This window comes from Oculina patagonica, chromosome 2, assembly GCF_052425735.1.
Source record: "Oculina patagonica isolate OP01 chromosome 2, crgOcupat, whole genome shotgun sequence".
Taxonomy (NCBI): domain Eukaryota; kingdom Metazoa; phylum Cnidaria; class Anthozoa; order Scleractinia; family Oculinidae; genus Oculina; species Oculina patagonica.
The window spans coordinates 44,133,862-44,157,292 of record NC_135759.1 but is presented as its reverse complement, the minus strand read 5'-3'; the positions used below and the strand labels follow the sequence as shown (position 1 = coordinate 44,157,292).

The window sequence follows — 23,431 nt, the reverse complement described above, 5'->3', positions numbered from 1 at the left end:
CAGACAAGTGAAAGAAATTTGCATTTGAAAAAATGGTCTAAGATTTCTCTTGCGTTTTTCTAGCCTGAGGCAGTCTCAATTTAAATGTCTAAACAAGGAAACAGCCTATTGCAGGCTTACCAAAACCAAAACAAAAGATTACTCTAGAACAACTTGAAAACAAACACTTTTGCTTATTTTAAAATAAGATATTGCTTGAGCGCTGATTTATCCAGCGAGTAAACACGGCAACTTACAAACCTCTAGAGCAATTAGCATCGCGCCAATAACTTCACGATATGGTTTGGAAGTGATTAAAATTTAACTTCCAATATTATCTCCTCATACGTTTAAAAATATTTTAAGCTAACCAAGTAGGAAAATCATAAATAAGACATGTAAACCCACCGCAATACGTGTATATCGCATTGGACTGCAGGAAACGGACTTGAAGATTGTACAACACTAGAAGCGAAACAAAATCAAGAAAATTATTAACAAACACCTAACAAATGGATTTTTGATTTGTACTAGCCTTATTTACTAATTCAACACGAACTTCAACAAACACGAAATATTCAATGGGTCTCGTAAGAAGACAGGACAAAGGAAAAATCATTATTCTCGAGAAAAATGTACACAAACAACAAATTGATTGATATATCTGCGTGTACAAACCGGCAGGTTCGTGTAGGTAGCTCAGGGTTGTAAGGTCATTTTCGCCAACAAGAATTTCGGGGTTTCTCAGAGGAGGGAGCTTTTTCTTATCCTTGGAAATATCAATAGTAATGTCCTGTCGAGAAGAAAAATAATTAGAACAGTCTAAGCTTACATAAGCACCTCAAATAAAAACAAGAATGTCAAACTAACAAGGCTCTCAAATCATGAGTTTTCCGAAACAACATCAACATGAAACAACAACTCACATTTCCATCTTCTAGTTCTATCTCTAAGACGCCGTCTTCTTTTAAATCTTTGGTTAATTCTCCACCAATCCATACCACTTGATCGTGAGGGATCCACACCCTAGCCCCCTGAAGGAAGGAGAGAAAACCGGCGGAGAATAAAGTTGCGAAACTTGTACCAGGTAAACGTAAGCTGACTTTGACAACAAGCGAAGCCCTACTATAGTACCTTCGTGTAGAGTTCAAACGTAGTCATTTTCAGGCGTTTTAAATTCTGTTAATCCATATATGATGTTAAATTGTACTAAAAACATCATGTAAAGAGTTTCCGCGCTAAAAAAGCGGAGAGAAATGTGATAGAATTCATCTCCACCGCCACCGCCATGTCGAGATTTGGCAAGCTGCTACGTGAAACCGCTGACCAGTTGTACGCTACTTTCGCTAATTCCTTGATTTGCGTGACCTTACCAGTCTGCAAGGACGTCTGCAAGAAGTGTCAGTTCGCTTTTCATGCTCCGGGCTTTACTCTGCGCGAATATAGTTGTTTTAAATAAGAAATTAAAATAGTTGGTAAGTCGTAATATTGCTTATATATTGCTGTAATTGTTTTTTATTATCATTTTTCTTTTGCTATAAGTATTTGGTAAGCGGGATATCCGCGGGGAAGTGTAGCAATGTCATGCAAATCAGACTGTCAAATATAGACGGCATGAACTGATCCTGACAGCTGATGCGGTCCTCGGATATTACAAAGGCCCCGAAAAAAAGGTAAATAGAATGATATTGAAACCAACCCGGGTTCTTGGGGGGGGGGGTTTGGAGGGCGCCGCCCAAAATAGGTAATCTCAAACTGGGAGTATGTTAATAGGTAGGGATTTCACGAGCTGAAGTATAGAAAAGAGCAGTTGCTGAATCAGACTGCAAGAAAACCCAGATACACGGTAATCCCCACCCCTTCCCCTTGCATCCTACATCTTTTTGCTCAAGCACTTGTTAAAAGTTATGCCGCATGTTAGGACCTGTTAGAGCTCCTCTGAAATAGCTATGGTTAGCTGAAGTTGCATGACTTTTTTGAATACCCATCCGTCTATATTTCGTGTTTTATTCGTATGTTACTCGAATGACCCGGCGTATGATGGTTGTATGTTAGTGAGGTCCTGTTAGGGTAGGTATACATGTCTCCCGTCTCAATTTCAAAGCTTGTCGTGTCACAACTATAAGAATGGTCCGCATGTCGCTGTCGTAATTTCGCCTTTTTGTCTAAAGACGGATGCGAGCAACAGAGCAGAAGATTCTCAGATATTTTAATTTCTCAACCAATTAAAAAAATGCGTGAGTTACCTAGGTATACAGAGCAGGAGTTTCTCTGGTATTTAGGGGCACCCAAGGAGAAAATTTTACTATAGGTGTCGGAACATCGTTTTTACGTTATAAGTGTCATTTTTGTGCAATTTAAAGCCTTATTTTTAAACGCTAAGAAAAGTGTATCTTTTCGGATACGCTAGCTGAACTTTCAAACTTCAGAAAATTTTAGGGACCGAAATACTATTACCCGAATTTACACCCCCTGTATTTTAATAATGCAGTTCATTTTTTTGATATCTGGACCAATTAAAAACGTGCAGGAGTTTTCCACCAACTTAAAAAACGACGTGACTCTGAACTAAGTAAACGGATAGGAGCAGGAGTTTCTCGTGCATTTTGAAAGAGCCATTAAGATTAATTTAATTATTTGACCGATAAAAACGCAACGTGTCTAACTTTAGAACACAATGGACGTGAGGAACTTTGGTACACAGAGCAGAACTTTCTCCGCGGGTATTTTAAAAAGGAAGTTTACTTAATTTTTTTTTTTTTTTTTTCCCCCTCTTTTTTTTTTTCTTTTTTTACCATTATTTTTTATATGTTTTTTTTTTTTAACAAAAAAAAAATTTGAAAAAAATTTTTTTTTTAAAAAAAAAAAAAAAAAAAAAAAAAAAAAAAAAAAAAATTTTTAATTGAAAAAAAAAAAAAAAAAATTTTTTAAAAAACACGCGCCGCGCCATATTTTTGTCCAATCAAAAATATCTCGAAAATTGCGAGCAGCGTCACTCCAACGCTTTAAAAAAAAGCAAGAAGAGCCTAAGGGTCCCCCGCGACCTTAATGTTCTTAACGTCTCGACCAATTAAAAACGACGTGACTAAATTAGCTGCACAAAGCAGAAGTTTCTCGGGCACTTTCAATTTCGCATTAAAAACTTAACGGTGTCAATTAAATAAAACGACTCGACTCTAAGCAGTAGTTTTTCGGGCACTTTAATATCGCAGCAAGAAAAGGTGTTTTAAATTTTTTTAATATAATTTAATTCTTTGACAGATGAATTGAAAAACGACGTGTTCTTAACTAATCAAAAATTCTCAATCGCAAAACAACCGATTTCTCGACCTCGACGGGCGATTATTTTTGGACTGCTGTCCGCTGTTTCAGGCGTTCACTATCAATTTTTCAAAGGTGGGTTTCATCTCGCTTGGCTGAAATGGCATCTGGGCTTACTTGTCGTATTTCTTTATTCTTTGCTATGCTTTATCAGGATGAAGTACGTTAGTTGGTTGCCAGCTCGGTGATTATAACAGCAACATTCCCGCTCTCCCGCTCTAATGCAAACCCTCATTAGTTTAGCCTGAGTTTGAATGTTCTTTTCAACTTTTTTATTGAATTTATAACTTCTTCAAATCAGCCACAGCCATAACGAATAAGGATCACCTTGTACCCTTTATGGCGAAATAGTAGTGAGTAGGACAAGCAAAGAAAATTTTTAACTGTTTGTATTTATCCACTTTTTGACTTGATAGCTTTGTGCCCGTTAAATCTGCGGGACCTAAAAGCATGCCCTGTATACTAATGATGCAGGGGATTTGTGACTACATCAGATTCGCCGTCGAACTGTCATCTCTGCATACGCTAAAGTGGCCGATGCAGCTGGTCCAGGAGTCAAGGCCTGGCTAAACTAGGAAACATTGTTGCAGAAACATTGTTGCGGAGGCAAATGTTTCCTAGCTGAGCGGGAAACATATGTTGCTGAAATAAATTTTACTTCTTGGAAACAAGAAAACATTTTTAACATTTTTGCTTCCCGGACACAAATTTTGCCCAGTTTAGCTACCATGGATGTAATGTTGGCTAGCTTATACGCATGTTTCCGTGACACTTTGTTCCCGGTACATTGTTTCCTTGTTTAGCCACCCGGGCAAGAAAACATTTCCCTTGCTTCCCACTAATTAAGCCACCTAGGAAAAATAACAAGGAACATTGTTTCAGCAAAAATGTTTTCTAGGTGAGCCAGGCCTTTAAAGTTACTGAGTTGGACAGAACACTACCAAGAACTCTGCTCGTGGGAAAACATTTGCACTAACACAGCCGTCGCGAGAGCGCAACACGTAGCCTATTATGGAAGAGCTTGACGTTCCACAGCAACACCAGGGGGGGGGGGGGGGGGGGGGCCAAAAAAATATATAGGGTGGGCCCCCCCCCCCAATCCCTTTTCTTTTTTTTTTTTTTTTTTTTTTTAAAATTTTTTTCTTTTTTTATTAATTTAAAAAAAAAAAAATCCCCCTTTTAAAAAAAAAAAAAAAAAGGGGGGAAAAAAAAAAAACCTTTTTTTTTTGGGGGGGGGCCTCCCCCTAAAAGCCGTTAAAAGGAGTACCCCCGGGCACTCCATGCATCTTTTAAATATATTTAAACGTGGGTACTTCAAGTTTGTTAACTGTGAATTTTCAGAAGTCAATATTTTATATCGAAATTTAAAATGGGAAAAGTGTTTGCACTATATATATTTTCGCGCCGAGAACTGGTTTATTTTATTAAAAGCCAGTTAAACTTTCGCGTCATTTTCACAGAAAAATAAACCGAAGAAAAAGGAAAACGGTTTTAAAGAATAATAAAAACATCATCAAATTATCTAAAGGAAAAACTATAACCAGCAAAAATGAGTAACCGCAAGTTTACATCATCAAGTAGGTAAAACATGGAATATTCGAAAACAAGAAAGAAATCTGTAGCAAAAATCGAAGCAAATAATTCTTTCAATTCTTTCGAAGATTGTTAGTTGCGAGCGATAGATTCCATTACGATAAAGATATTAATATAACATTTTCAACTGAAGTTAGAGACATTTGACATTTAGAATCATCACATAGAAATCTAGGGAAACAAAATAAAAAAAGCCACAAGATATATATAATTAATGATAAAAATATATATACATGAAATAAATGCAATTTAGCTGGTTAAAAAATGTCCTGTAGTGCACAGAACAAAGTCCAACAAAGATAATAAGAAAGCCATTAATCTACAGGCCCATATTTCTTGTTTTATCTCGAGTTTTATGTGCTACATTTTAATGAATTTATTTCTGTCACAGAGGGCTATATTTTTACGGTTTTCTTATTTCATCTGAAATTGCAAGCTGAGAGAGAGCGTTATTGTAATTTGCAAAAATTAGTTAGCAGCGGGAATTCCCTACAAGAAGCTAAAAAATAAGCATATCATTTCGTCGTTCTAAAAAAGCTCTGTATGGTTGTATGTGAGCGTTGTTGGCCGCATTTAGAGAAGTGTGGAGATTCAATCTGTCGTTTCAACAAAACGGCGGTTTTTCTTCATTTTGACACAAAAAAAACGTGCGTTTTTGCGTCGTCCAAGTCAGTTTACCCGGGAAATTGCGAATTTTTATCTCAGCCCCCTGTCTGCTGTAAGCGAGCGAGGCGAGCCGCCATATTATCACTTGCATACTTCAAAACGGACGGAATGACGTTTTTATTGCTGGATGTACTATTACTCTTTATAATTCTTGGACAAGGTATGTCATGGCTTTAAAATAACAGTCTCGACGCTTGTATTATGAGGTATTCTCGATCGAGGGCCTCAAATCTTAAAGATTTCACAAGTAAACACAAAATTAAAAGTATTTGTTATTATTGGAAGGAATTCAAAAGTCGCAAATTCAATGCAAAAGATAATGAAAGTGTGTTTTCGTGGATAAATTCAATCAGGTAGCTTGTCAGAAAGGAAAAAAGCGTAAATTTTACTTCACATGATATTTTATGTCGTTTTCTAGCTATTGAATAGCAGCGTATCAAACTGAAGGCTGGGAAGCCTTTCGACATCCGTAAGCGCGTTTGTCCAGCGCAATGTTTTTTGTTTTTGGCGTCGAAGAGCGCGCGGGACAAACGAAATCCGCTATTTACAGAATCAACTACAAACCTACAGACTCGTATACTGGTATATATACTAAAAGTGTACAGCTTTAAACCGCAGCAACTTTGCCTAAAATTTTGTGTCTGAGTTGAGTGCGCGCCTGGAAAGAAGTGGATTTGTCATTATTACACTCCGCGTAAACCAACCGCATAGTACATTTCTTAACCTTCGTGTTGGTTTGATTTCTTATAGTATCTGGAGAGGAGGATACTACATGCGAGACAAGGACAGAAAATGGCAAATGTTGTGTGTTTCCATTCATATACCAGGGACAGGAGACTCATTTCTGTACCAGAGGCGGTCCCTCGCGCTTCGACTGGTGTGCTACAACGAATAACTACGACCGGGATGGAGACTGGGGCATTTGCACCGGTAACTATTCTATCGTTATTTTAAAACAAAATAAAGAATTATTGCGGAATTAAATTTTATTTCCCAATGTTTTGGATTTTTTTTCAGAAACGTTTGCTTTCCGGTAAAAATGTTTTCCCGTTTCCGTGCAAAAGAAACATTCTGGGAAACAATGCTTCCGCAGCAAATTAATCTTTTGTCGTCTGCGGGTGCTTGAAAAGCGCTGTTATTTAGGCTACGTTGGGTGCAATTTTAATTTGCATTAATACCTTTATTTAAGTGCTGATTGCTAAAATAGCAGTTAAAAAACACTATAAAATAAATTTAAAAAACACCATCTAATTTAATACTTTGCTCTCATAGTGGCATTGCTGCATCATCTTGAGGCGAGTCGTGTGAAGCGTTGTTGGCGTTACCCCTCTTGGCAATAAAAAAAAAAATAATTGAAAAAAAAAAATAAAAAACGTTTCTGGTTCACCCAACTCTTGCTGAAAGACAAACAGTCTGCTTCAGCTTGTGTAATAAAGGGCAATTTTTCGTGTATCGTTTTTGTCGCAACAGAATGGCGAGGCAAGCTGCACGGTATTGTCTAGTTAACAGGGTCTAAAAATGATGTACGGCAAGACTGAGCGTTTTCTCCGGACCGCGGACTACGAGCTGCCCTGCATATAACTAGTTCATGACATATTACTTTTTAGGCCCCGCTTTTTTTGGGGTGGAAAAAAAAAAAACTTTTTAATTCAGCGGTGCAAGGTTTATTCAACAAACCAAACGTATTTTAAAATAGCCATCAGGTGGAGAGGGACAGGGGTACGGGTCGGGGAGGGGGGGGGGGGAGAGTCGAGAGAAGAAAGGGCGGGAAGTTTTTCCCCTCCCCCCCCCCCCCCCCCCCCCCCCCCCCCCCCTTCCCACGATCCCCTTCCAAGGTTGGCGGGGGGAACCGGAAGAAATTTCGACATTGCATAATATTTTGCGATAGAAAAATTACAACGAGGAGGGAGCCTTTAAGGAAATCGGTGAGAGGGACCAGGAGCAAAAGGTACATGAAAGTAGCTGAAAGTGAAGGCTCAGCTCGACTTCCCCCCCCCTCCTCCCCCCCCCGCCCTCACACCATCCAAGGGAAAGTATACAATAAGCTACCCGGCTCCAAAATCATTTTACTTCCCGGTAACTACCATTAGATAACACATTTTCTTTTCTGCGACCTTCCTAGGGGTGAAATGTTACATCTGCTCCAGTGGCGTGTCATGGTCAGACTGTGAATCTCACCAAAAGGCACACAACTGTCCTTACATGTACGACCAGTGTCTGACTCTCAGCAAGGAGGAAGGGTTTACTAACACCAGTAAACTCTTCCACAAGAAATGCACCTCCAACAGACTGTGTACTGCGTACAATCCAACATGTGAAGGCCCGGATGTGATCAAGTGTGACTTCAGCTGCTGTATGGGGGATTACTGTAACACTGCCTCGCGATATTCAAAGCTCGGGATTGTTTCTGTGGTTTTTGCTGGCTGGGTTTCGTACATGTTTGATTGAGCAGCTCCAGCTTATTTGCGGTGACCAGTAGAGATCAATTGCGTGACGGATTGTGTATGTTTGGAGATGTTTTACTCTTTGGCCGGCAAATTTTAGAGCCTATGCATAGCGAATACTAATTGGCCAAGAACTGATTCCATTCAAACAACAACAAACAACAAGCTTTTGCATTACTACATCAGAATAGAGTGCCTATATTTACGAGGGTCTGATCTATTATAGAGGATCATACATTCCGCAAACCGCCATATTAGTTGTTCTTCCTAGACCCCATACGGCTTTCGTTTTCTCCTAAAGGCCGAAACCGCCATAATTTCTTGACCGTAAACCAGCAGAAAATACGAATATACCCGCAAAACGTTGGCTTAAACCGCCAGAGTATAATTGACTAAGACCCTATCATTACAACTTTAATTTATAGATGGTAACACATAAAAGTTAATACTGACCAACTGGTGGCCCTCTGTCCAAGGTACAAAAATAAAACGCTTTGTAGAACTCTTTCGCAAGAAATATTTGCTCCCCGGCCCAAAACGGCAAATAAAGCTCGATTATAATGTAAAATTTGATACAATGGCTACAAATTAAATATCCGCGACATTATCAGTGGCGGTTAGTTTGGGTCAAATATATAGAGGATATATTACACGGTGACACGGAGAATAGATGAAATTTATGTTCGAGTAGGAAAAAAAATAATCTAACGAGAGAGCGCAGTGAAAAAATGAGATAATATTGTTTTTGTCACAAGAATATAAAATTGATATCTTTGAGCCAACGTGTAATGTTCTTACTTTCTGGGGCGGATCCAGGGGCCAGTGCCGGTTCGTTCAAACCCCCTAAACTGAAACTGAAAAACGCTTTTAAAAAACGTGCAGTTTCAGAAAAAAAAACTTCAGTGGACAAACATCGCTAAATGATATCTTAAAAAACTGGCATGAAAAGGACAAAAATAACATTGATGGTCGAGAAAAATGCCTCACTAACTCTACTAAAGGAAGCGAAAATGAAGGTTCGTTTAAAATCCTCGCTAAGTCTTTGTCTAGCTATAGCTATAGGCTTGTGATCCTGACATCTTCCCGGGCATGCGCTTTATGTTGCTAATTGCTAGCACAATTCCAGAAACTTCGGCTGACAACAAGAGCTCAAACAGCACTTAAAAACTAGTCAAGGGCTATCTGCAGACCACTATGACAACAGAGATACTCTCTGTTTAGTCCGGTGTTAATGAGCATTTACTATAAAAAGCCCATCGAATATGATGCTGAAAATCAGAGACTTGCAAAACAACAAGACCAACAACTTCGGAGAAAGTTGATCCCATTAAATTTTTTTGAGAATATGACGAATACTTATCTATAACTGTAATTTAAGTTTAATTTTCTAAATTGGTCTCAATCATTGTACAACAGTCCTTGTACAACAATCATCCCTCAAAACATTGAAAATCACGTTTAATTTTCAAGCAATTTCGACAAAGCCATATACATTGGGAAAGCGTAAATTGAACGGCAAAAATATATTTACAAGCAAATAATCAAGTCACCTAGTATAGGTACATCTTTATAAAAGGTACAAGTTGGGAAATGGCAAACAATGTAAATACAAAAAAAAAAATGGTTACAAACTGTCCATTAGAAAGTGGACATTTTATTAGAGAGATTAAGCTTGACGTTATACCGCGGCAAACGCGAGCTTGCCTTTCATTTGGTTACCTTTTTGTCGACTAAAATCAATCCCTCGTAAAATTATGGAAAAAAATCTCACATTCACGACAAACATAAAACTACTCATTTTCGTGTACAAACGCCAATGAGCAGACGGCATAAGTTGAATTTTTGCCGTTCGCGGGAAAAACAAATGTCACGCATAATCTCTCCAATTTCTCCTAGTATCAAATACTCTTGATTCGTACCATTTGGTATTGTTTCCTTTGAGTTCAACTGTTGTTTTCTTGAGATGATAAGCTGCTGTATTCTCATAACATGTCTAGTTTATTTTTTATAGAAATATAAGGAGAAGTTGTGAGTTAATCAGTCATGAGAATTGTTATGAGAATTGGGTGTCATCTTCTGCCTCCTCTGACCACAACAGGCTCAGGATCTTGACCAAGGAGTGAATCCAATTTACTTCCATCACCTGTATGCAAGATGAAAAAAAATGTGTCAATGAAATGATTGCTTGAAACAAAATGGGGCTTGGAGTCATGGTTGCAACAGACTGAATAAATAAAAAATAACAGACAGAATAAAGATCAGAGCCACTCAATTACCTCTGTCTCGCATATGTGGTGAGCCTTCTGGATTTCTTCTTGATCGCGGATCTAATTTTAAAAACACAGGAGCAAAATCATAAGTGACACTAGAGAAACAGACTGTTCAGCAAAATATGGCCGAACCAAGATTCTACTTGAATGTCTGCGGGGTCAGAGTGGGTCAATGCAAAAAAAAAAATCCTTTCCAGGGGCACAACTTCAATATAGACAGGGTAACGCAAGGTAGCCAGCTGACATCATTTTTGTTAAGGGTGTTGGGGGTGTGAAAGTGTTTCCAACCCCCTGCCCTCTAGCCCTTTGACAGCAAATGAATTTTCAAACTAGAGCCTCCTAGCAAGCTTGATCAGACACAAAGGAAGCTCGGATATCTCCTGTATGATTTAACTTTACGGTCAACTTTCCCATAATCTGCATGAGTCTTCGTTTGAGACTAGTGGCCCATCAGGCCAGAGCTTATCTTGGTTTCAGTAGCGTGAAAGGACTAGGAGTATTTCTATTCCTCCCTGGATGGGATGCTGGTCCATTGAAGGGTTAAACCCCCACCAGTTAGTTTGCCAGTACCAATTTATACACCACTGAGTGGAGAGAGGCACCATGTGAGAGTAAAGTGTCTTGTTGAAGAACACAACACAGTGGCCCTGGCCAGAGATCGAACCAAGACCACTCAATCCAGAGTCCAATGCACTACTCATTAGACCACTGTGCCTCCCACAATCCCAAAGCTGAGAGACAGGCAAAATAGCGAAACCCCACGCGGGCATTATGAGAATTCAGCAATACATTTCTGAACACCACTGACTTACTAAGCACAAAATTGACTTGGACTCTGCTAAATGCTTATTTAAAACCTACAGTTAGACAAACTATTTTCAACAACTGACTCTAGAAAGCTGGCACACAAACTTAGAACAGACGCCTATCAACGGATGTCAACAACTACTGGCACTTTACAAAAGACTTATTTACTACATAAACAAAACCGACAAATGGACCACAAACAGAATGACTTAATTTGACTAACAATAGACAGATCGAAACTGACCAATTACTGTTGACAAACTTTACACGAATCGTCACGTCAAAACTGACCAATCAGCTTCAACGGACCAGACTTACAACATCATCGACTGACAACAACTACCGGTATTAACTTGACCCTGAAGATGACTTAAGTCAAAACCCCAGTTACAAACAGCAGTTCATTTCAGAACAACTCTCCCCCAGACAATCACACTAAACGGCCTATCACAAGAATATTATTTAACATTAAACATGCATGACTGTACAAACTTGTAAATTTTACTGACCTCTAGAATGAGGCTTTAATAATGGCTCATCCCTCAGACCTCTCATTCTTCTCCCATCAATGTGGCTGCCCTGAAGAAAGTGAGCCAAAATCCCATACAAGAGTGGCCTACAAGAAAACAGAACCTACCAGTTATCTGATGCCTCCCAAAATTCTACAATTATTAGACTGGAGGAAGTAAGACAGCCAGAAATATCAAGGAAAAGTTTGTGTTATTAATTATCAAATTTGGAGGTTACTTGGTGGATAACAAAATGCGCGCCCTTGATAAATCGCTCCATTCAACTCTGGGCAATTTTTTTAGTGTACAATTTATAAATATTTCAATGATTGTGTAATATCAATAAAAATGTTTTCTGCTTTTTTTATTCTGTTATGTTATTTGTATGTGGGTGACTCAAGTAAAATTCAAATCAACTATTATGTTAACTTGGCTTTCTTATATCTAATGAAGTCTGATGATGATGATGATGATGATGACGATGATGCCTCAATTTAAATGCTAATCTTGTTTAATTTAACACACACACGCATTTTTATCAAGCTTACCACATCTTACATGCTATTTGTATAAATAAGCAATTGATTGACTGATTGAAATATAAGTTCTGTTATTAAGCACCCACATGGATGGTGATGTAGAGCTTTCCTCCGTGATGTTAAGCTCTTGAACAAGAAATTGTCTGTCCATTGGTTCTTTAGGTTGACCTGTTTCTGGGAATGATAAAATGCAAAACAGCTGTCAGGGTAAATCTAAATCTAACCTAACCGCATGCTCTTGTGGATTTTTAAGTGGGAGGCATAGTGAGTGTCTTACGCTTAGTGCGCTGAACTAGAATCGAGCTCTCCGGGTTTGAGCCCAGGCAAGGGCACTGCATTGCTGTGTTCTTGGGCCTATCATGGGCAGGACACTTTACTCTTATAGTGTCTCTCTTCACCCAGGTGTATAAATAGGTAGCATAAAATTTAATGCTGGGGTTAACCCAGCGATGGACTAGCATCCCCCTGGATGAATCTTGGCATGATCCATCCAGGGAAGAGTAGGAATATTCCTATAGTCACTTAATGCTAGGGGAGGCGCGGTGGCCTTATGGTTAGCGCGCTCGCCTCCGGCGGCCCGGGCGGGCGGCTTCGGGCCTCGGGTTCGGGCCTCTCTCCCCCGGTGTTTGGGTCCGGCTAATTACAATGCTAGAGAAACCTTAAGCTCCAGCCTGATGGGCCACTAGACTTGTATGCAGACTTAACATTTTAATTTACCTTTTGCACGATTTACAGAAAAGCAAGTGGCACATCACCCCGTAGTTATATCTAGCATAAAAGTGGCTTATTTTGTTGGCTAATGATGACAAAAGTAACCTGTTTTCTTGATGTATGCTGTACTATACTAGCATGTGAGACAAAACCTTTGGTAGGCAGGCAGCCAGGGTAGAGCATACAGCCTTATAGCAGTTTTATGCACAGCAGAAACAGTTAACAATAAACACTGCAAGTTACAGTTATTAATTTGATGTATAAGTGCCAGAGTGTATTGTATGGCATTGGTGCATGCAATAGGCCATTTCTGGGTTACCCTTTGTCTCTGTTTTAAAACGAGTCTACGTGCGAAACCATTCAAATGAAAATGAGTTTCACCTCCATGTCCACTTTCATGCAAATTAAACTCATTTTCATTTGAATGATTTCGCGCATACACTCGTTTTCAAACAGAGGCCAAGGGTAATTCGGAAATGGCTTATTATAATGGTATAGTATATATCTTGAGTTATAAAATTTAAAATGCCAATTACCAAAGGGGGTGATTATTTTATGATAAAATGGGACAACAAAACGAAGTATGTATGGAAAAACAGTTGTATCATTTTATGATAAAAACTTCGTTTGAACTTCCAGCGCATGATACATGTTCATGTATTTGAAATAAATGCCTCCTTTGATTAATCACTTCCCCTCAAATAATTGCCCCTGTTTAATGCAAATTAAAATAATAACCCCACCCCTGACTACATGTACTATTCAATGAAATAGGGTAAGAGTCACACACGCGCGTGCGCGTTCTGTGCTCCCCCTTCTCCTCGTCCGCTTCCTCCGCCGTCCCCGGTCGCCACTGGCTCTCCCTGTGTCCCCCCCCCCTCCCTCCCGTCGGTGCGCGGGTAGTCATCGCCGGGTGGTTGTCCCCGCCCACTGTGTTTTACCTGCTAACAGCACTGATTCTGTGTATTTGTATTTGTTGAATGTCAAGTACTCTCTGATGAGTTCATTGATTAACAAGTTCTCATTGGACAAAGCAGGTCTCGGTTCTGTCTGAAATTGAACAAAATTCTCTCAGTAAGCTTATGTTCGTTCCTAACAATAAAGAAACTGGTATAAATAAACTAGGTATCTTAAACTAACTTGAAACATAGTACGTTTTCAATACAATAAATACCTTGTACATTGTATATTGTTTTAGTGATGTGAATACTACTCCATAAAAGTCATTACGGAATCGCGTATTAAGTGAAATAAAAACAACATATAGCATGCAGATAATAAACTTATCGCTCACTTGATCATCCAGGGCGCCAAAGACTTCTGCACGAACTCGAGCACGAATTTGACCAAGAACACCTCTATTTTCTAAGGTTTCTTTTAAAACTGATGCGAAAGCAAAATACACACGTTCTTATATCTCTATTTAATCAACGAAACAGAAATAGGGACTTTGAAAAGAAAGAAATATTGTTGACAGCTTACCGCTTTTCAGCTCATCCACTGTCGCCATTTTGAAAATGGCGGTGAAGTTGTTTGCATTTCAGCTGATACTTCGCGGGCTCACCATTGAAAGTGGACAAAACTTCAAAATGATGGGAGGGGAGACAGGTATCAACTATGACAGTCAATGCTACAAAATCGGTTTCGTGTACTAACTGGCTAGATTGTCGTTTTTTCAGCTCAAATAATGTAGAAGAGAATACGACTAAGGATATTTTGTTCGGTTTACAATTGTTATTTTACGAGAAACAAGATATGCTCAGTTAAAACCCGACCCTACCCTAGTCATGCCACAGCGCTTCCTCTGTTGACATGTGAAAACTCTGTAAAGTGTTCTGATTACACGTTCGCATCTAGCAGCGCAATACGCGGCTTGCAAATGTTGGTGTACTTATAGACGAGCCGTATATTTTATACAATGAACACCATAACACTGGATCCAAGCAACCCAGGGAGAATTTCGTTGGCTTATCGAGAGCTCACTGAACTTCCAACCGGATGGAACAGCAAGTATGGCGACATTACTGTTCTAGATTTGAGTCATAATAGTTTCACGTATCCTTTTATAACTTGAGGTTTGTACTTTACAAAAGTGCATTTGTGTTTCGTGCCTTCATTGATGAGTACTTTATAGTAGGGATTTAGAACAGATTGCGTGCTTTTTGTTCCAGTGTGTTTGTTTCCCGGGGGGGGGGGGGGGGCACCCTGTATATTTTTGGGTGGGGTTGTGCCGCTGGGTATTTGAAGCCCTTACCCTATACCAGACCATGTTCAGCTGATTTTTGCAACCCTATACTAGACTAGACACCGTAAATCCCTACCCTATCCCAGACTTGCATTATTTAGAACTGTTTCACTATCAGTGTTTTAATGGAAAACCATCTGTCAACAACGATGCTGCGATGATTTTATTTACGTTTAGGAAAGTCTCTTTCTCTCCTGAGTTTCTATTCCTATTCTGGACTAAATTCGTCATAACACAGAGCAGTTTTCCGGCAAATGCTACCCTTTTCTAGACCAAAACTTTCTGATTTCTATACCCTATCCCAGACTAAACTGCTTGAAAACCATACCCTTCACAGCGGGACATACCTATATAGCTCATATATGGGAGTGCCCCCCCCCCCCCCCGGGGTTTGTGTATGATGCAGAAGGCATTTTTAGTTTTGTGTAACCACAGGGAGTCCACAATAGTCTTTCAAAATTAAACGCGGGGGTTGTATTGAGTAATTGTTAAATTAATAAAAGAATATTATTGTGTTGTTTTTCTGTATGCACAGTTGATAAACACGACAGTACTGTTATTGTATGCTGACCTGTCTTGTCTTGTCCTTTATAATAGTTGATTGTGCACAAAGAAAAACAACACAGGAAACAAACAGAACCACGTGAGTAGTATTCTTTTATTAATTTATTCAATTCCTTAATTATTACGGTCTCCCTGTGGTGAAATATATAGATTTCTGCATAATTATAAGAAAAGTGACTGTAAAGTGAGCATTCCATTCCCCGATCTTCACACATGCTTTGGGGGACAGCAATTTCATCAGCGGCTTATGCGTCATTTCCTGCATTGCTCGTTGTTCCACCCGGGTATATACACCTTGAACCCCTGCTTCCCAAAAGGGTGTTGTGGTCATTCTAGTTTCAGTTTCTGTAATAAGTTAGTATTTTGTGGTCCGAGCGGGTTATCAGCCTGCTGCCCAACCCTCAACCTGGAGGGCCAAGGGCTGTTCTGGACCCTTCAACCAATCCGGCATGGTTGGACCTGCCAGGTACTTAAGTCCCCACCAGCACAGCTATTTGGGTAATTCAGACACACAAGCTTCACCAACACGGCAAGGTGTCAGCCCAAGGTTAATGTAAAGTGAGCAACTTGGCAAAAATACTGATGTATATTGTTTTCAGAAAAGTGTTTGACTGTATTATACTCAATTTATAACAATCAGTACTGTTGTTTACCTTGACTAAAGATTAGCGACTTTCATTTTTTACAGGACTTAGCCCATCTAAACACATTAATTCTGGACAATAACAACTTGACCAATCATGTGAAGTTTCCATTCATGGAGTCACTTCACACACTTTGGGTAAATCAGAATAAAATTACAAACCTGAGCGCTTTCATTGAGACTGTAGCAAAGTGCTTTCCAAATTTAAAGTACTTCAGCATGATGAACAATGAAGCAGCTCCGAGTTATTTTAATGGTGGCACCTATCATCAGTACAAGGACTACAGGTATTGAAACAACTTGTAAAGTACTCAATCACAATTTAACAGAGTGTTGTAAATACCCAATTCCCTCTATAGCGTGCGCCTGCAGGGAATCACGGTAGTTGTATTCATCAAACCATGCGCGAGACTCAGCAACGATGCACATTGCTAAGTCTTGCGCATGGTTTGATGAATACAACTACTGTGATTCCCTACAGGCGCGCCCTATAGAGGGAATCGGCTATTGCTGATTTTAGACCCATGTGGGGGAGGTGGGTGGGGGTGGGGGAGGTAGGTTACTGAACAAAGTCTTAAAGAAGGAGGCTCTGTCCTAGAGTTGAAACTTTAGTAAGAGCAAGATTAAAACAAAAAGGATTCATTGGTTCAAAGTGTCACATAACCACTCAGATAAAACCATTAACATTTTAAAAGTAAATCTGTATGCTTAGTTCTTCACATTTCATTGATGGGTGCAAATGGTAAACTAAGTACAATTTAATTAAAATTTAAGTAAACATACTTTGATTGCAGGTGTTATGTTATTAGCCATCTTCCTAGTTTACTTGTGCTTGATGATCATACTATCACTGCAGAAGAAAGGGAAGAAGCACGCAAAGTTTACGGAAACAGGAGACTTTCTGTTAGTTCAAAGAAGCCCAGCAAGAAACACAAGGAAAAGGTAAGTGTTTCAGCTAAAAAAACATCTACACATGTATTGAATCTTCTCTGTTGTTGTCAAAGACGATTTGTGAAATCACACAGAAAATCACACAAGACCATGTTCAAGCATAGTGATCATCAGACTGACACTTGTCTCCTATTTCCATAGTGTGAAGTGATAAGGATTACTCTACTCCCCCTGGATGGGATACTAACCTAATTATACACCTCGCAGTACCCCCCAGCATTTAATTCATTTGTACCTACGGATAGGGGCACTTTGAGAGTTAGGTGTCTTGCTAAAGAACACTATGTAATGGCCCCGGCCCTGGCTTGAACTTTGGTCAGATTAGTCCAGTGCACTAACCTGTTACATGTCACTTCGCATTTGACAAAAAAAGGTTACAGGGGTTTTAACCCAGGAACTTCATTAAGGGCCAGACACTGGACAAGTTGACCAGCTGTAAACACGACTTTGCCCAGGTGTTTTCAACATCTAAACTGACTTCAGTTTACCAGAGGGTAGGGCGTTGCCGATACTTCCCGGGTGCAAAAACCCTGATGCCCACCTGCTCCAAACCTTAATGAATCTCATGATAACCACTTATCTACATCAGAAGTTTCACTACTCATATTATACATACATACATTTATTCCACGTCCCCACGGGGCTTTTCACTCAGAAGCAATAAAAATTCAGGCAGTGTGAAAGTGTATTTTAACTGATATTTTAATTTCTATATATATTGCAGCGGAAGAAAAGTGCTGCTCAATAACATTTGTTTTCTACCATTCTTTGGAGACTTATTGTTGATTGCAAGCAAAATGTGTGGAACGTTCAAGTGATGCAGGGGAATTGATTTGGTGGAGAAAAAGTACGAAGATGAGCTATTTTCTTAAGTGACCACAAGTGAAAGGTCTTAATGAACATTTTTATAAAAAACTAAAAGCTCTATGGAGACAATTTCATAGTATTTAAATCATCAGAAGAGAAAATGTATTTTTTTAATAATATAATTTATGGCAGAAAGTTCATACATACCGGTAATTTGTAAAAAAAAAAAAGGAAAATTCATCAAGCAGATGTTTATTAAGAATTGAAGTAGCAACTTCACTAAATGTCAAGCTGTTGTGAAAGCAATGTATTTTTTTAGTAATAATTATGGTCAAACAAGTCAAATTGCTTAATTTACAATTTTGTGTTTGTGCACTGGATCAATGAAGCTTATAATTGCCAGCAAATGCAGTAGCCATGCCATTCAGGGGCTCACAAATGCCTTCTTTTGCAATATTACCATGGCTATTTCAAGTGAAACCCCCTTTCCACCAGATGAGATTGTTCCTGTTCCTAGGCTTGTTTTGTATTTTACGCTACACTATTAGAGAATTCATGCTCAGAGTGACTGTACATTAGATGATTTTCATTTATGATGTGGTATCGTATGCACCAAAACATTTCAGTCAGAATCTGTCGAAAGAGAAACCCAAAAAATTTTTGAAATGCAAATTCCCATCCAAAAATAAGCCGACCTGTGTATATCCCACCCGGAAAATAAGCCCGCTTGACAGGGGCGTTCAGCAGGGCTTTTTTGTCGGAATTTTATGGTATGTACGCCTTACTTGCCTGTTAATGGCAACATCAAAAAGATGGTGCGCCGAGAGAAGTCTACAAATTCAAAACATAGCACGGCAAGACAAAAACTCTCGCGTGGATTCATTGTAGTGTCATAATTCTGTTTGGGTAGTGACGTTGGGGCGGGTGGTCGGGTCGGGTAGTGGCCCTCACAAGGTCCCACATGAGTAGCTTGCTTCCCTTCGAGAGAACATCAAAACAAGCAAGCGGAACAATGCCGGCCCTACCCCACCAAATAAACAATAGCAACTGCATGCTGCACTAGAGGACCAGTAAAATTGCTCTACTGGTCGGGGGAAGGGTTTTTTTACTACATATGGTGTGAGTAGTCACTATCAATCGAATAAGTAAATACAGTGAATAAATAAACGCACACTTGAATAAACCGAAACAAAATCAGTGGATGGTGATGACATTAAAAGGGGATAGAATGATGAGGCAGTAAAGAGTTCATGTGGATATTCTTTTATTTTGCATAATTATTAAAGAAAGCTACTGACATTTGTTTAGATTGTCTATTTGTAAAGATGAATTGTAAAGCTTTAGTTCAATGGCTTTGAGATATGTTAGAATTAATTAAAACGATTAAGCTGAAGAACGGTTGTTTTTCAAAGCAGCGTCTTATATAAGCATTACTTTTCTGCTTTTTGCTAGTTACACTCTGAAGTCTATTTCCTACGCGTAGATTATTGTGGAATGCATATTTCATCCGTTTCAGTACAATCTTAAGGTGTGTACATACGAAGGTCCAGGTTGCGGGGCATGTCGCAGTAACTTGTAGCTGGAACAAAAGAATGTAGCAGAGACATGTTGCAGCGACACGTCCCCTGGTCTGTGCTGATACGATTCGGGCCATGTCGCTGCAACATGTTCCCGCTACACTGTCAGTCTTGTGTGTGTACACGTTACGACTGTTCACAGCTCTCTCTTTCGCAATTCTTTTCTCGTGTTTGACGATGAAAGAAAAATACGAAAATATAGAGGGATGCACGCGTAAACTGCAACATGCATCCCCCCCCCCCCCCTAACAACATGTCCCTTCCTGAGGCAGGACAGGCTATGTATTACAACGAAGCCTGCGAGCAGGATCTCTCTTCGGGGGCAACGTAAGCGCTTTGGAGGTAACGAGAGAGCGCCAAAGGCGCAAGTTTCGGTTTTCCCGCTTGTCCCCGTAGAGCTTCCGTTGCCTCCGAAGAGAGAGCCTGCTCGCAGGCTTATTACAACGGATCTTCAATAAACACGCGCCTGAAGCAAAGTTTCCTCTGGGAAACTATGGGAAATACAATACAATATTTATTTAATTCACATTCATAAATTATTTTGACTACAACAGCCGCACAGCCAGGTTAGTCCATGAATCATTTCTTGTCTCTATACAGAATACTTGTACTCTGTTCCATCCGCCATGAGTAAAATCACGTTCTTGTGATTTATCCATACCAGCCGTATTAATTTCAGCAGGGCGGGAGACATTTTCGGCGATGGAGATACTGTGGTGTAATGACGTACACATTTCAGAGACGAACCCAGCATCCCAAATAACGAAGAACCAGTCTACCAAGAGAAGAAACAGACAGGTATATCAACAATGGCAGGTGCATATGAGCAAAGATACGTCATGTTGCTTACATAAAGGAAGTAAAGAAACGAATGCAGCAATCGCTGAAGTCTTTTTTTCCATATTATTCAAACTTTTCACTTGCCAGAATCCGTCAAAGCATTGGCCCGTAGGCGAAGGCGTGTGAGTTTATATTGACCTCCGTAAAAAAAATAACAATCTTTTAAAAACGAATACAAATCGGCATTTGCCGAATCTGGGAATGTATAAAGCTGCGTTCACATTAGGCCGAAACATGATTAGTCTGATCACGAATGAAACATGTTTCGCTGTGAAAAGTGTTCACATCAGGCAGTGCATTGCGCGAATCATGATTAAAACATGATTAGTCTGATCATGATTGAAACTACCGCACGGGGTAGTTTCAATCATGATCAGACTAAACAAGCTAAAAATGGCGGACATGCGGTGCGGAGGCGAGTGCCCAAAAGCTTCAAATTTGGGCTTTCTATGAGACCAAATGTTTATTTAAAATATGGGCTAACAAAGCGATTAAATATGAATTATCGGTGACGGATAGAAGGCAGAATATTTGGCAAAATATCGCCACGAAAGTTTACGACGGCGGCTACAAGCGCGCAGCATTGCAGCATCAATTGAAAAACAAACTTCACAAAATAAAAATCTTCTGCTACCGACTGATAGCGCAAATTCGAACATACTGTCTTCTTGCTAAACGCTCGAAAGCCCTGCTTCATCGAAGGGCTTGAAAATAAACAGAAAGACGAAGATTTAACTTTATTGTAATTTCGAGCTATCTTTTTGGGGGGGGGGGGGGGCCGGGGGCCCCCCCCCCCCGGGATATTTCTACGGTGAAGATTTATGCAAGAACCGTGAAGCCGCATAAATTACACACCAGGCATGAAACGTGTTTGAAACTAACACCTTATGTGAACAATGCAATAACAAGCATGTTTAGGTGAAACAAGTTCCGTTGAAACATGTTTATTCTAAACATGTTTCGGGTTAAATGTGAACGCAGCTTAAGCCTGATAGGCCGCCTCTGTTTGGGGAAAATGGATTTCATCAGCCTCGTTCCCAGGGTCTCTCTCTGGGGGTTGGGATTTCGTGTCATCACCCGTTCAGTTTGGACTGCTAGCTGTCCCCTTTTGTAGTCAGTCAAGTGGGACGAATGTCGTTTTGAAGTCTTTTAGCAAACCACTTGCACTATTCAGGGCAGGCCGCTAAAAACCCTGATTCAATTCTTACCTGCCAGAAACAAATCTTTGAGTCTCCAAAGCTGTACGAAGCAAGAACACGATCATCAGGCGAGAAAGACAGTGCTGTTACCTGGGACGAGTGAGCTGACACCATCTGCAAACAAGAATGGAAGCAATGGAATGAAAAAATCATCCGCCGACAGCAAGTTATGTTCTTGGCAACACTCTAACTCTCACAAGTGTCCTGTCCTGGTAAATTCGAGGTTGAAAAATGGCATTATAGAATAAATTGTATCAACTGAAGACGGTTTCGCTTTCCTATTTAACTCTAATTAAATGCAACGGAATGCGGAGAGCGATTTTCTAACGCCGTTGCCTCCTGCACTTATCACTAGTACCCCATGGTGTCGATCCTTACATCCCGACCAAGGGGACTTAAACGAAAGGGATGAAGCAGTCTTATGATTCCCTTCTAGCATAGGGGAAGTCCTCTGCTTTTAATCCCCAATTCTGTCACAAATTCCCCTTCTTCTATCTTACGACCTTCGAACAACGTTTTCAATTTCCCCAGCCTGAAAACTTTTGATAACGACAAATTTGATCCGCAGCGTGGGTTTAGGTCAGAATAACTTCTTTGTAAAGCTGCGAGATTTTTAAACTCAACTGTTCACCAGCTCTTCCTACCTGACAGCGTGACGATCGCAGATCATACAAAGCGAGTTGTCCATTCTTTGCACCAACGGCAAGGCGGCGGGACTGGGGCGAGTAGCTCACCATGTTGAACCTGTTAAACCAGTCGAACATTTTATTTTTATTTTTTTCACTTTTTTTTTTAAATTTTTTATTTTTTTTTTTTATTTAAAAAAAAAACAAAAAAAAAAAAAAAAAACTTTTTTTAAAAACTATTTTATATTTTATTTTCGCATACTTTTCCGTCTGCGTTCGCAGGCTAGCAAGGACGCGCTCGTGCTAGGTGATTTTCGAGACTTACCCTGAAAAAGAAAACAAACAAACAAACAAAGAAGTCTGCAGAGATAAAGAAAATCCTTACCTACAAAGTCCGGGAAATAATTCAGTCATTCCTTTCTCTTTGAGCTGCCTTTGATCCAAGCAGTAAACTACGATATCAACAACCTAGTGAAATTCAAGAAAACCGTTGTCAAAAAACATTGCATCAAAAAGGAATTTAAACTGAAATGGCCGCTCTTCTTTGTTCAGCTTGGAATCAGAAAGTGATATTTCAAGAATGGCAATACATACATCGGTCAGAAGGTCGACAACTTCTTGCTGTGTCTTTTCAACCATCAGGTCAATAATTCGCAGTATTTCATGCTTGGCGCGATTCAAAATTGATGTGCTTTGAGCTTCTGCATTCTGTGAGGGCTGGTGACGAACGTGGCTGTACACCGCAATGGCTGCTGGGGAAGGCTGGTTGAAGGAGATGGAGGAAGCCGCTGCAACACTGCGGGCCACCTGGTATTCAATTACAGTTAAAATATGCATAAAGTTAGAAATAACGCTACAGAAATAATACTTTGTTTTATAAAGAACAACAGTTTATAACGGCAACAATAAATAGGCTTACTTAAAAATGAAAGCAAACACTATCTTTTTTTCACTTTCCTTTCTTTAACACCACTCTCAAGTTTTTCTTCTTAAAGCTTTGATGCATATGAACAGTTGTTCTTATATAACTCTCTGTGCGTATGCAAGGGAATAAAAAACTCCGAGGAAAAAACTTAGGTTTTCCGCTCGACTCAGGTCAATTCTATGCAATCAAACCACTAATTTCACACAAAACGATGG

General features: G+C 39.6%; 5 protein-coding genes across 6 annotated transcripts in view; 2 read left to right on the top strand and 3 right to left on the bottom strand.

Moving 5' to 3' along the window:
- Nucleotides 1-1,276, bottom strand: part of LOC144644839 (unconventional myosin-Va-like) — a 43,557-nt gene extending 42,281 nt beyond the window's left edge. Inside the window, exons 1-4 of the mRNA XM_078504392.1 lie at nucleotides 1,114-1,276; nucleotides 906-1,013; nucleotides 658-772; nucleotides 388-444 (exon numbers count right to left, since the gene is read on the bottom strand). Of these exons, the coding sequence (XP_078360518.1) occupies nucleotides 388-444; nucleotides 658-772; nucleotides 906-1,013; nucleotides 1,114-1,140 (307 nt within the window). The 5' untranslated portion in view covers nucleotides 1,141-1,276. The remainder of the gene's footprint in view (nucleotides 1-387; nucleotides 445-657; nucleotides 773-905; nucleotides 1,014-1,113) is intronic.
- A 3,304-nt stretch (nucleotides 1,277-4,580) lies between these two features.
- LOC144644824 (hepatocyte growth factor activator serine protease-like) lies at nucleotides 4,581-8,764 on the top strand. The gene is made up of 3 exons (XM_078504378.1): nucleotides 4,581-4,605; nucleotides 6,310-6,489; nucleotides 7,682-8,764. Exons 1-3 carry the CDS (start codon nucleotides 4,581-4,583, stop codon nucleotides 8,005-8,007), a joined length of 531 nt encoding a protein of 176 aa, XP_078360504.1. The 3' UTR covers nucleotides 8,008-8,764.
- Nucleotides 8,765-9,397: 633 nt separating this feature from the next.
- Nucleotides 9,398-14,365, bottom strand: LOC144644822 (centrosomal protein 20-like). The gene is made up of 7 exons (XM_078504376.1): nucleotides 14,322-14,365; nucleotides 14,134-14,222; nucleotides 13,781-13,889; nucleotides 12,215-12,302; nucleotides 11,590-11,696; nucleotides 10,280-10,330; nucleotides 9,398-10,146 (listed from the first exon to the last, which is right to left on the bottom strand). The coding sequence occupies exons 1-7, from the start codon at nucleotides 14,347-14,349 to the stop codon at nucleotides 10,073-10,075; spliced, it is 546 nt and encodes a 181-aa protein (XP_078360502.1). The 5' UTR covers nucleotides 14,350-14,365; the 3' UTR covers nucleotides 9,398-10,072.
- Nucleotides 14,366-14,645: 280 nt separating this feature from the next.
- Nucleotides 14,646-19,351, top strand: LOC144644820 (leucine-rich melanocyte differentiation-associated protein-like). Of its 2 annotated transcripts, none has more exons than XM_078504371.1 (4): nucleotides 14,646-14,894; nucleotides 16,318-16,578; nucleotides 17,086-17,233; nucleotides 17,967-19,342. In XM_078504371.1, the coding sequence occupies exons 1-4, from the start codon at nucleotides 14,758-14,760 to the stop codon at nucleotides 17,988-17,990; spliced, it is 570 nt and encodes a 189-aa protein (XP_078360497.1). In that variant the 5' UTR covers nucleotides 14,646-14,757; the 3' UTR covers nucleotides 17,991-19,342. The 2 variants fall into 2 exon arrangements, with proteins under 2 accessions (XP_078360497.1, XP_078360498.1); XM_078504372.1 differs by having other exon boundaries at nucleotides 14,669-14,849; nucleotides 16,337-16,578; nucleotides 17,967-19,351.
- Nucleotides 19,297-23,431, bottom strand: part of LOC144644840 (WD repeat-containing protein 7-like) — a 24,876-nt gene continuing 20,741 nt past the window's right edge. The window contains 5 exon segments of the mRNA XM_078504393.1: nucleotides 19,297-20,401; nucleotides 21,675-21,779; nucleotides 22,310-22,409; nucleotides 22,677-22,759; nucleotides 22,886-23,098. Of these exon segments, the coding sequence (XP_078360519.1) occupies nucleotides 20,219-20,401; nucleotides 21,675-21,779; nucleotides 22,310-22,409; nucleotides 22,677-22,759; nucleotides 22,886-23,098 (684 nt within the window). The 3' untranslated portion in view covers nucleotides 19,297-20,218.

Coding starts and splice junctions, on each gene's coding strand:
- LOC144644824 (XM_078504378.1), top strand. CDS start 4,581: ATGCATCTTTTAAATATATTTAAAC. Junction 4,606..6,309: donor TCTTTTAAATATATTTAAAC/GTGGGTACTTCA, acceptor GATTTCTTATAG/TATCTGGAGAGGAGGATACT. Junction 6,490..7,681: donor AGACTGGGGCATTTGCACCG/GTAACTATTCTA, acceptor CGACCTTCCTAG/GGGTGAAATGTTACATCTGC.
- LOC144644822 (XM_078504376.1), bottom strand. CDS start 14,349: ATGGCGACAGTGGATGAGCTGAAAAGCG. Junction 14,223..14,321: donor AGTGGATGAGCTGAAAAGCG/GTAAGCTGTCAA, acceptor CTTTCGCATCAG/TTTTAAAAGAAACCTTAGAA. Junction 13,890..14,133: donor TTGGCGCCCTGGATGATCAA/GTGAGCGATAAG, acceptor GTTCAATTTCAG/ACAGAACCGAGACCTGCTTT.
- LOC144644820 (XM_078504371.1), top strand. CDS start 14,758: ATGAACACCATAACACTGGATCCAAGCAACCCAGGGAGAATTTCGTTG. Junction 14,895..16,317: donor TTGAGTCATAATAGTTTCAC/GTATCCTTTTAT, acceptor ACTAAAGATTAG/CGACTTTCATTTTTTACAGG. Junction 16,579..17,085: donor CATCAGTACAAGGACTACAG/GTATTGAAACAA, acceptor CTTTGATTGCAG/GTGTTATGTTATTAGCCATC.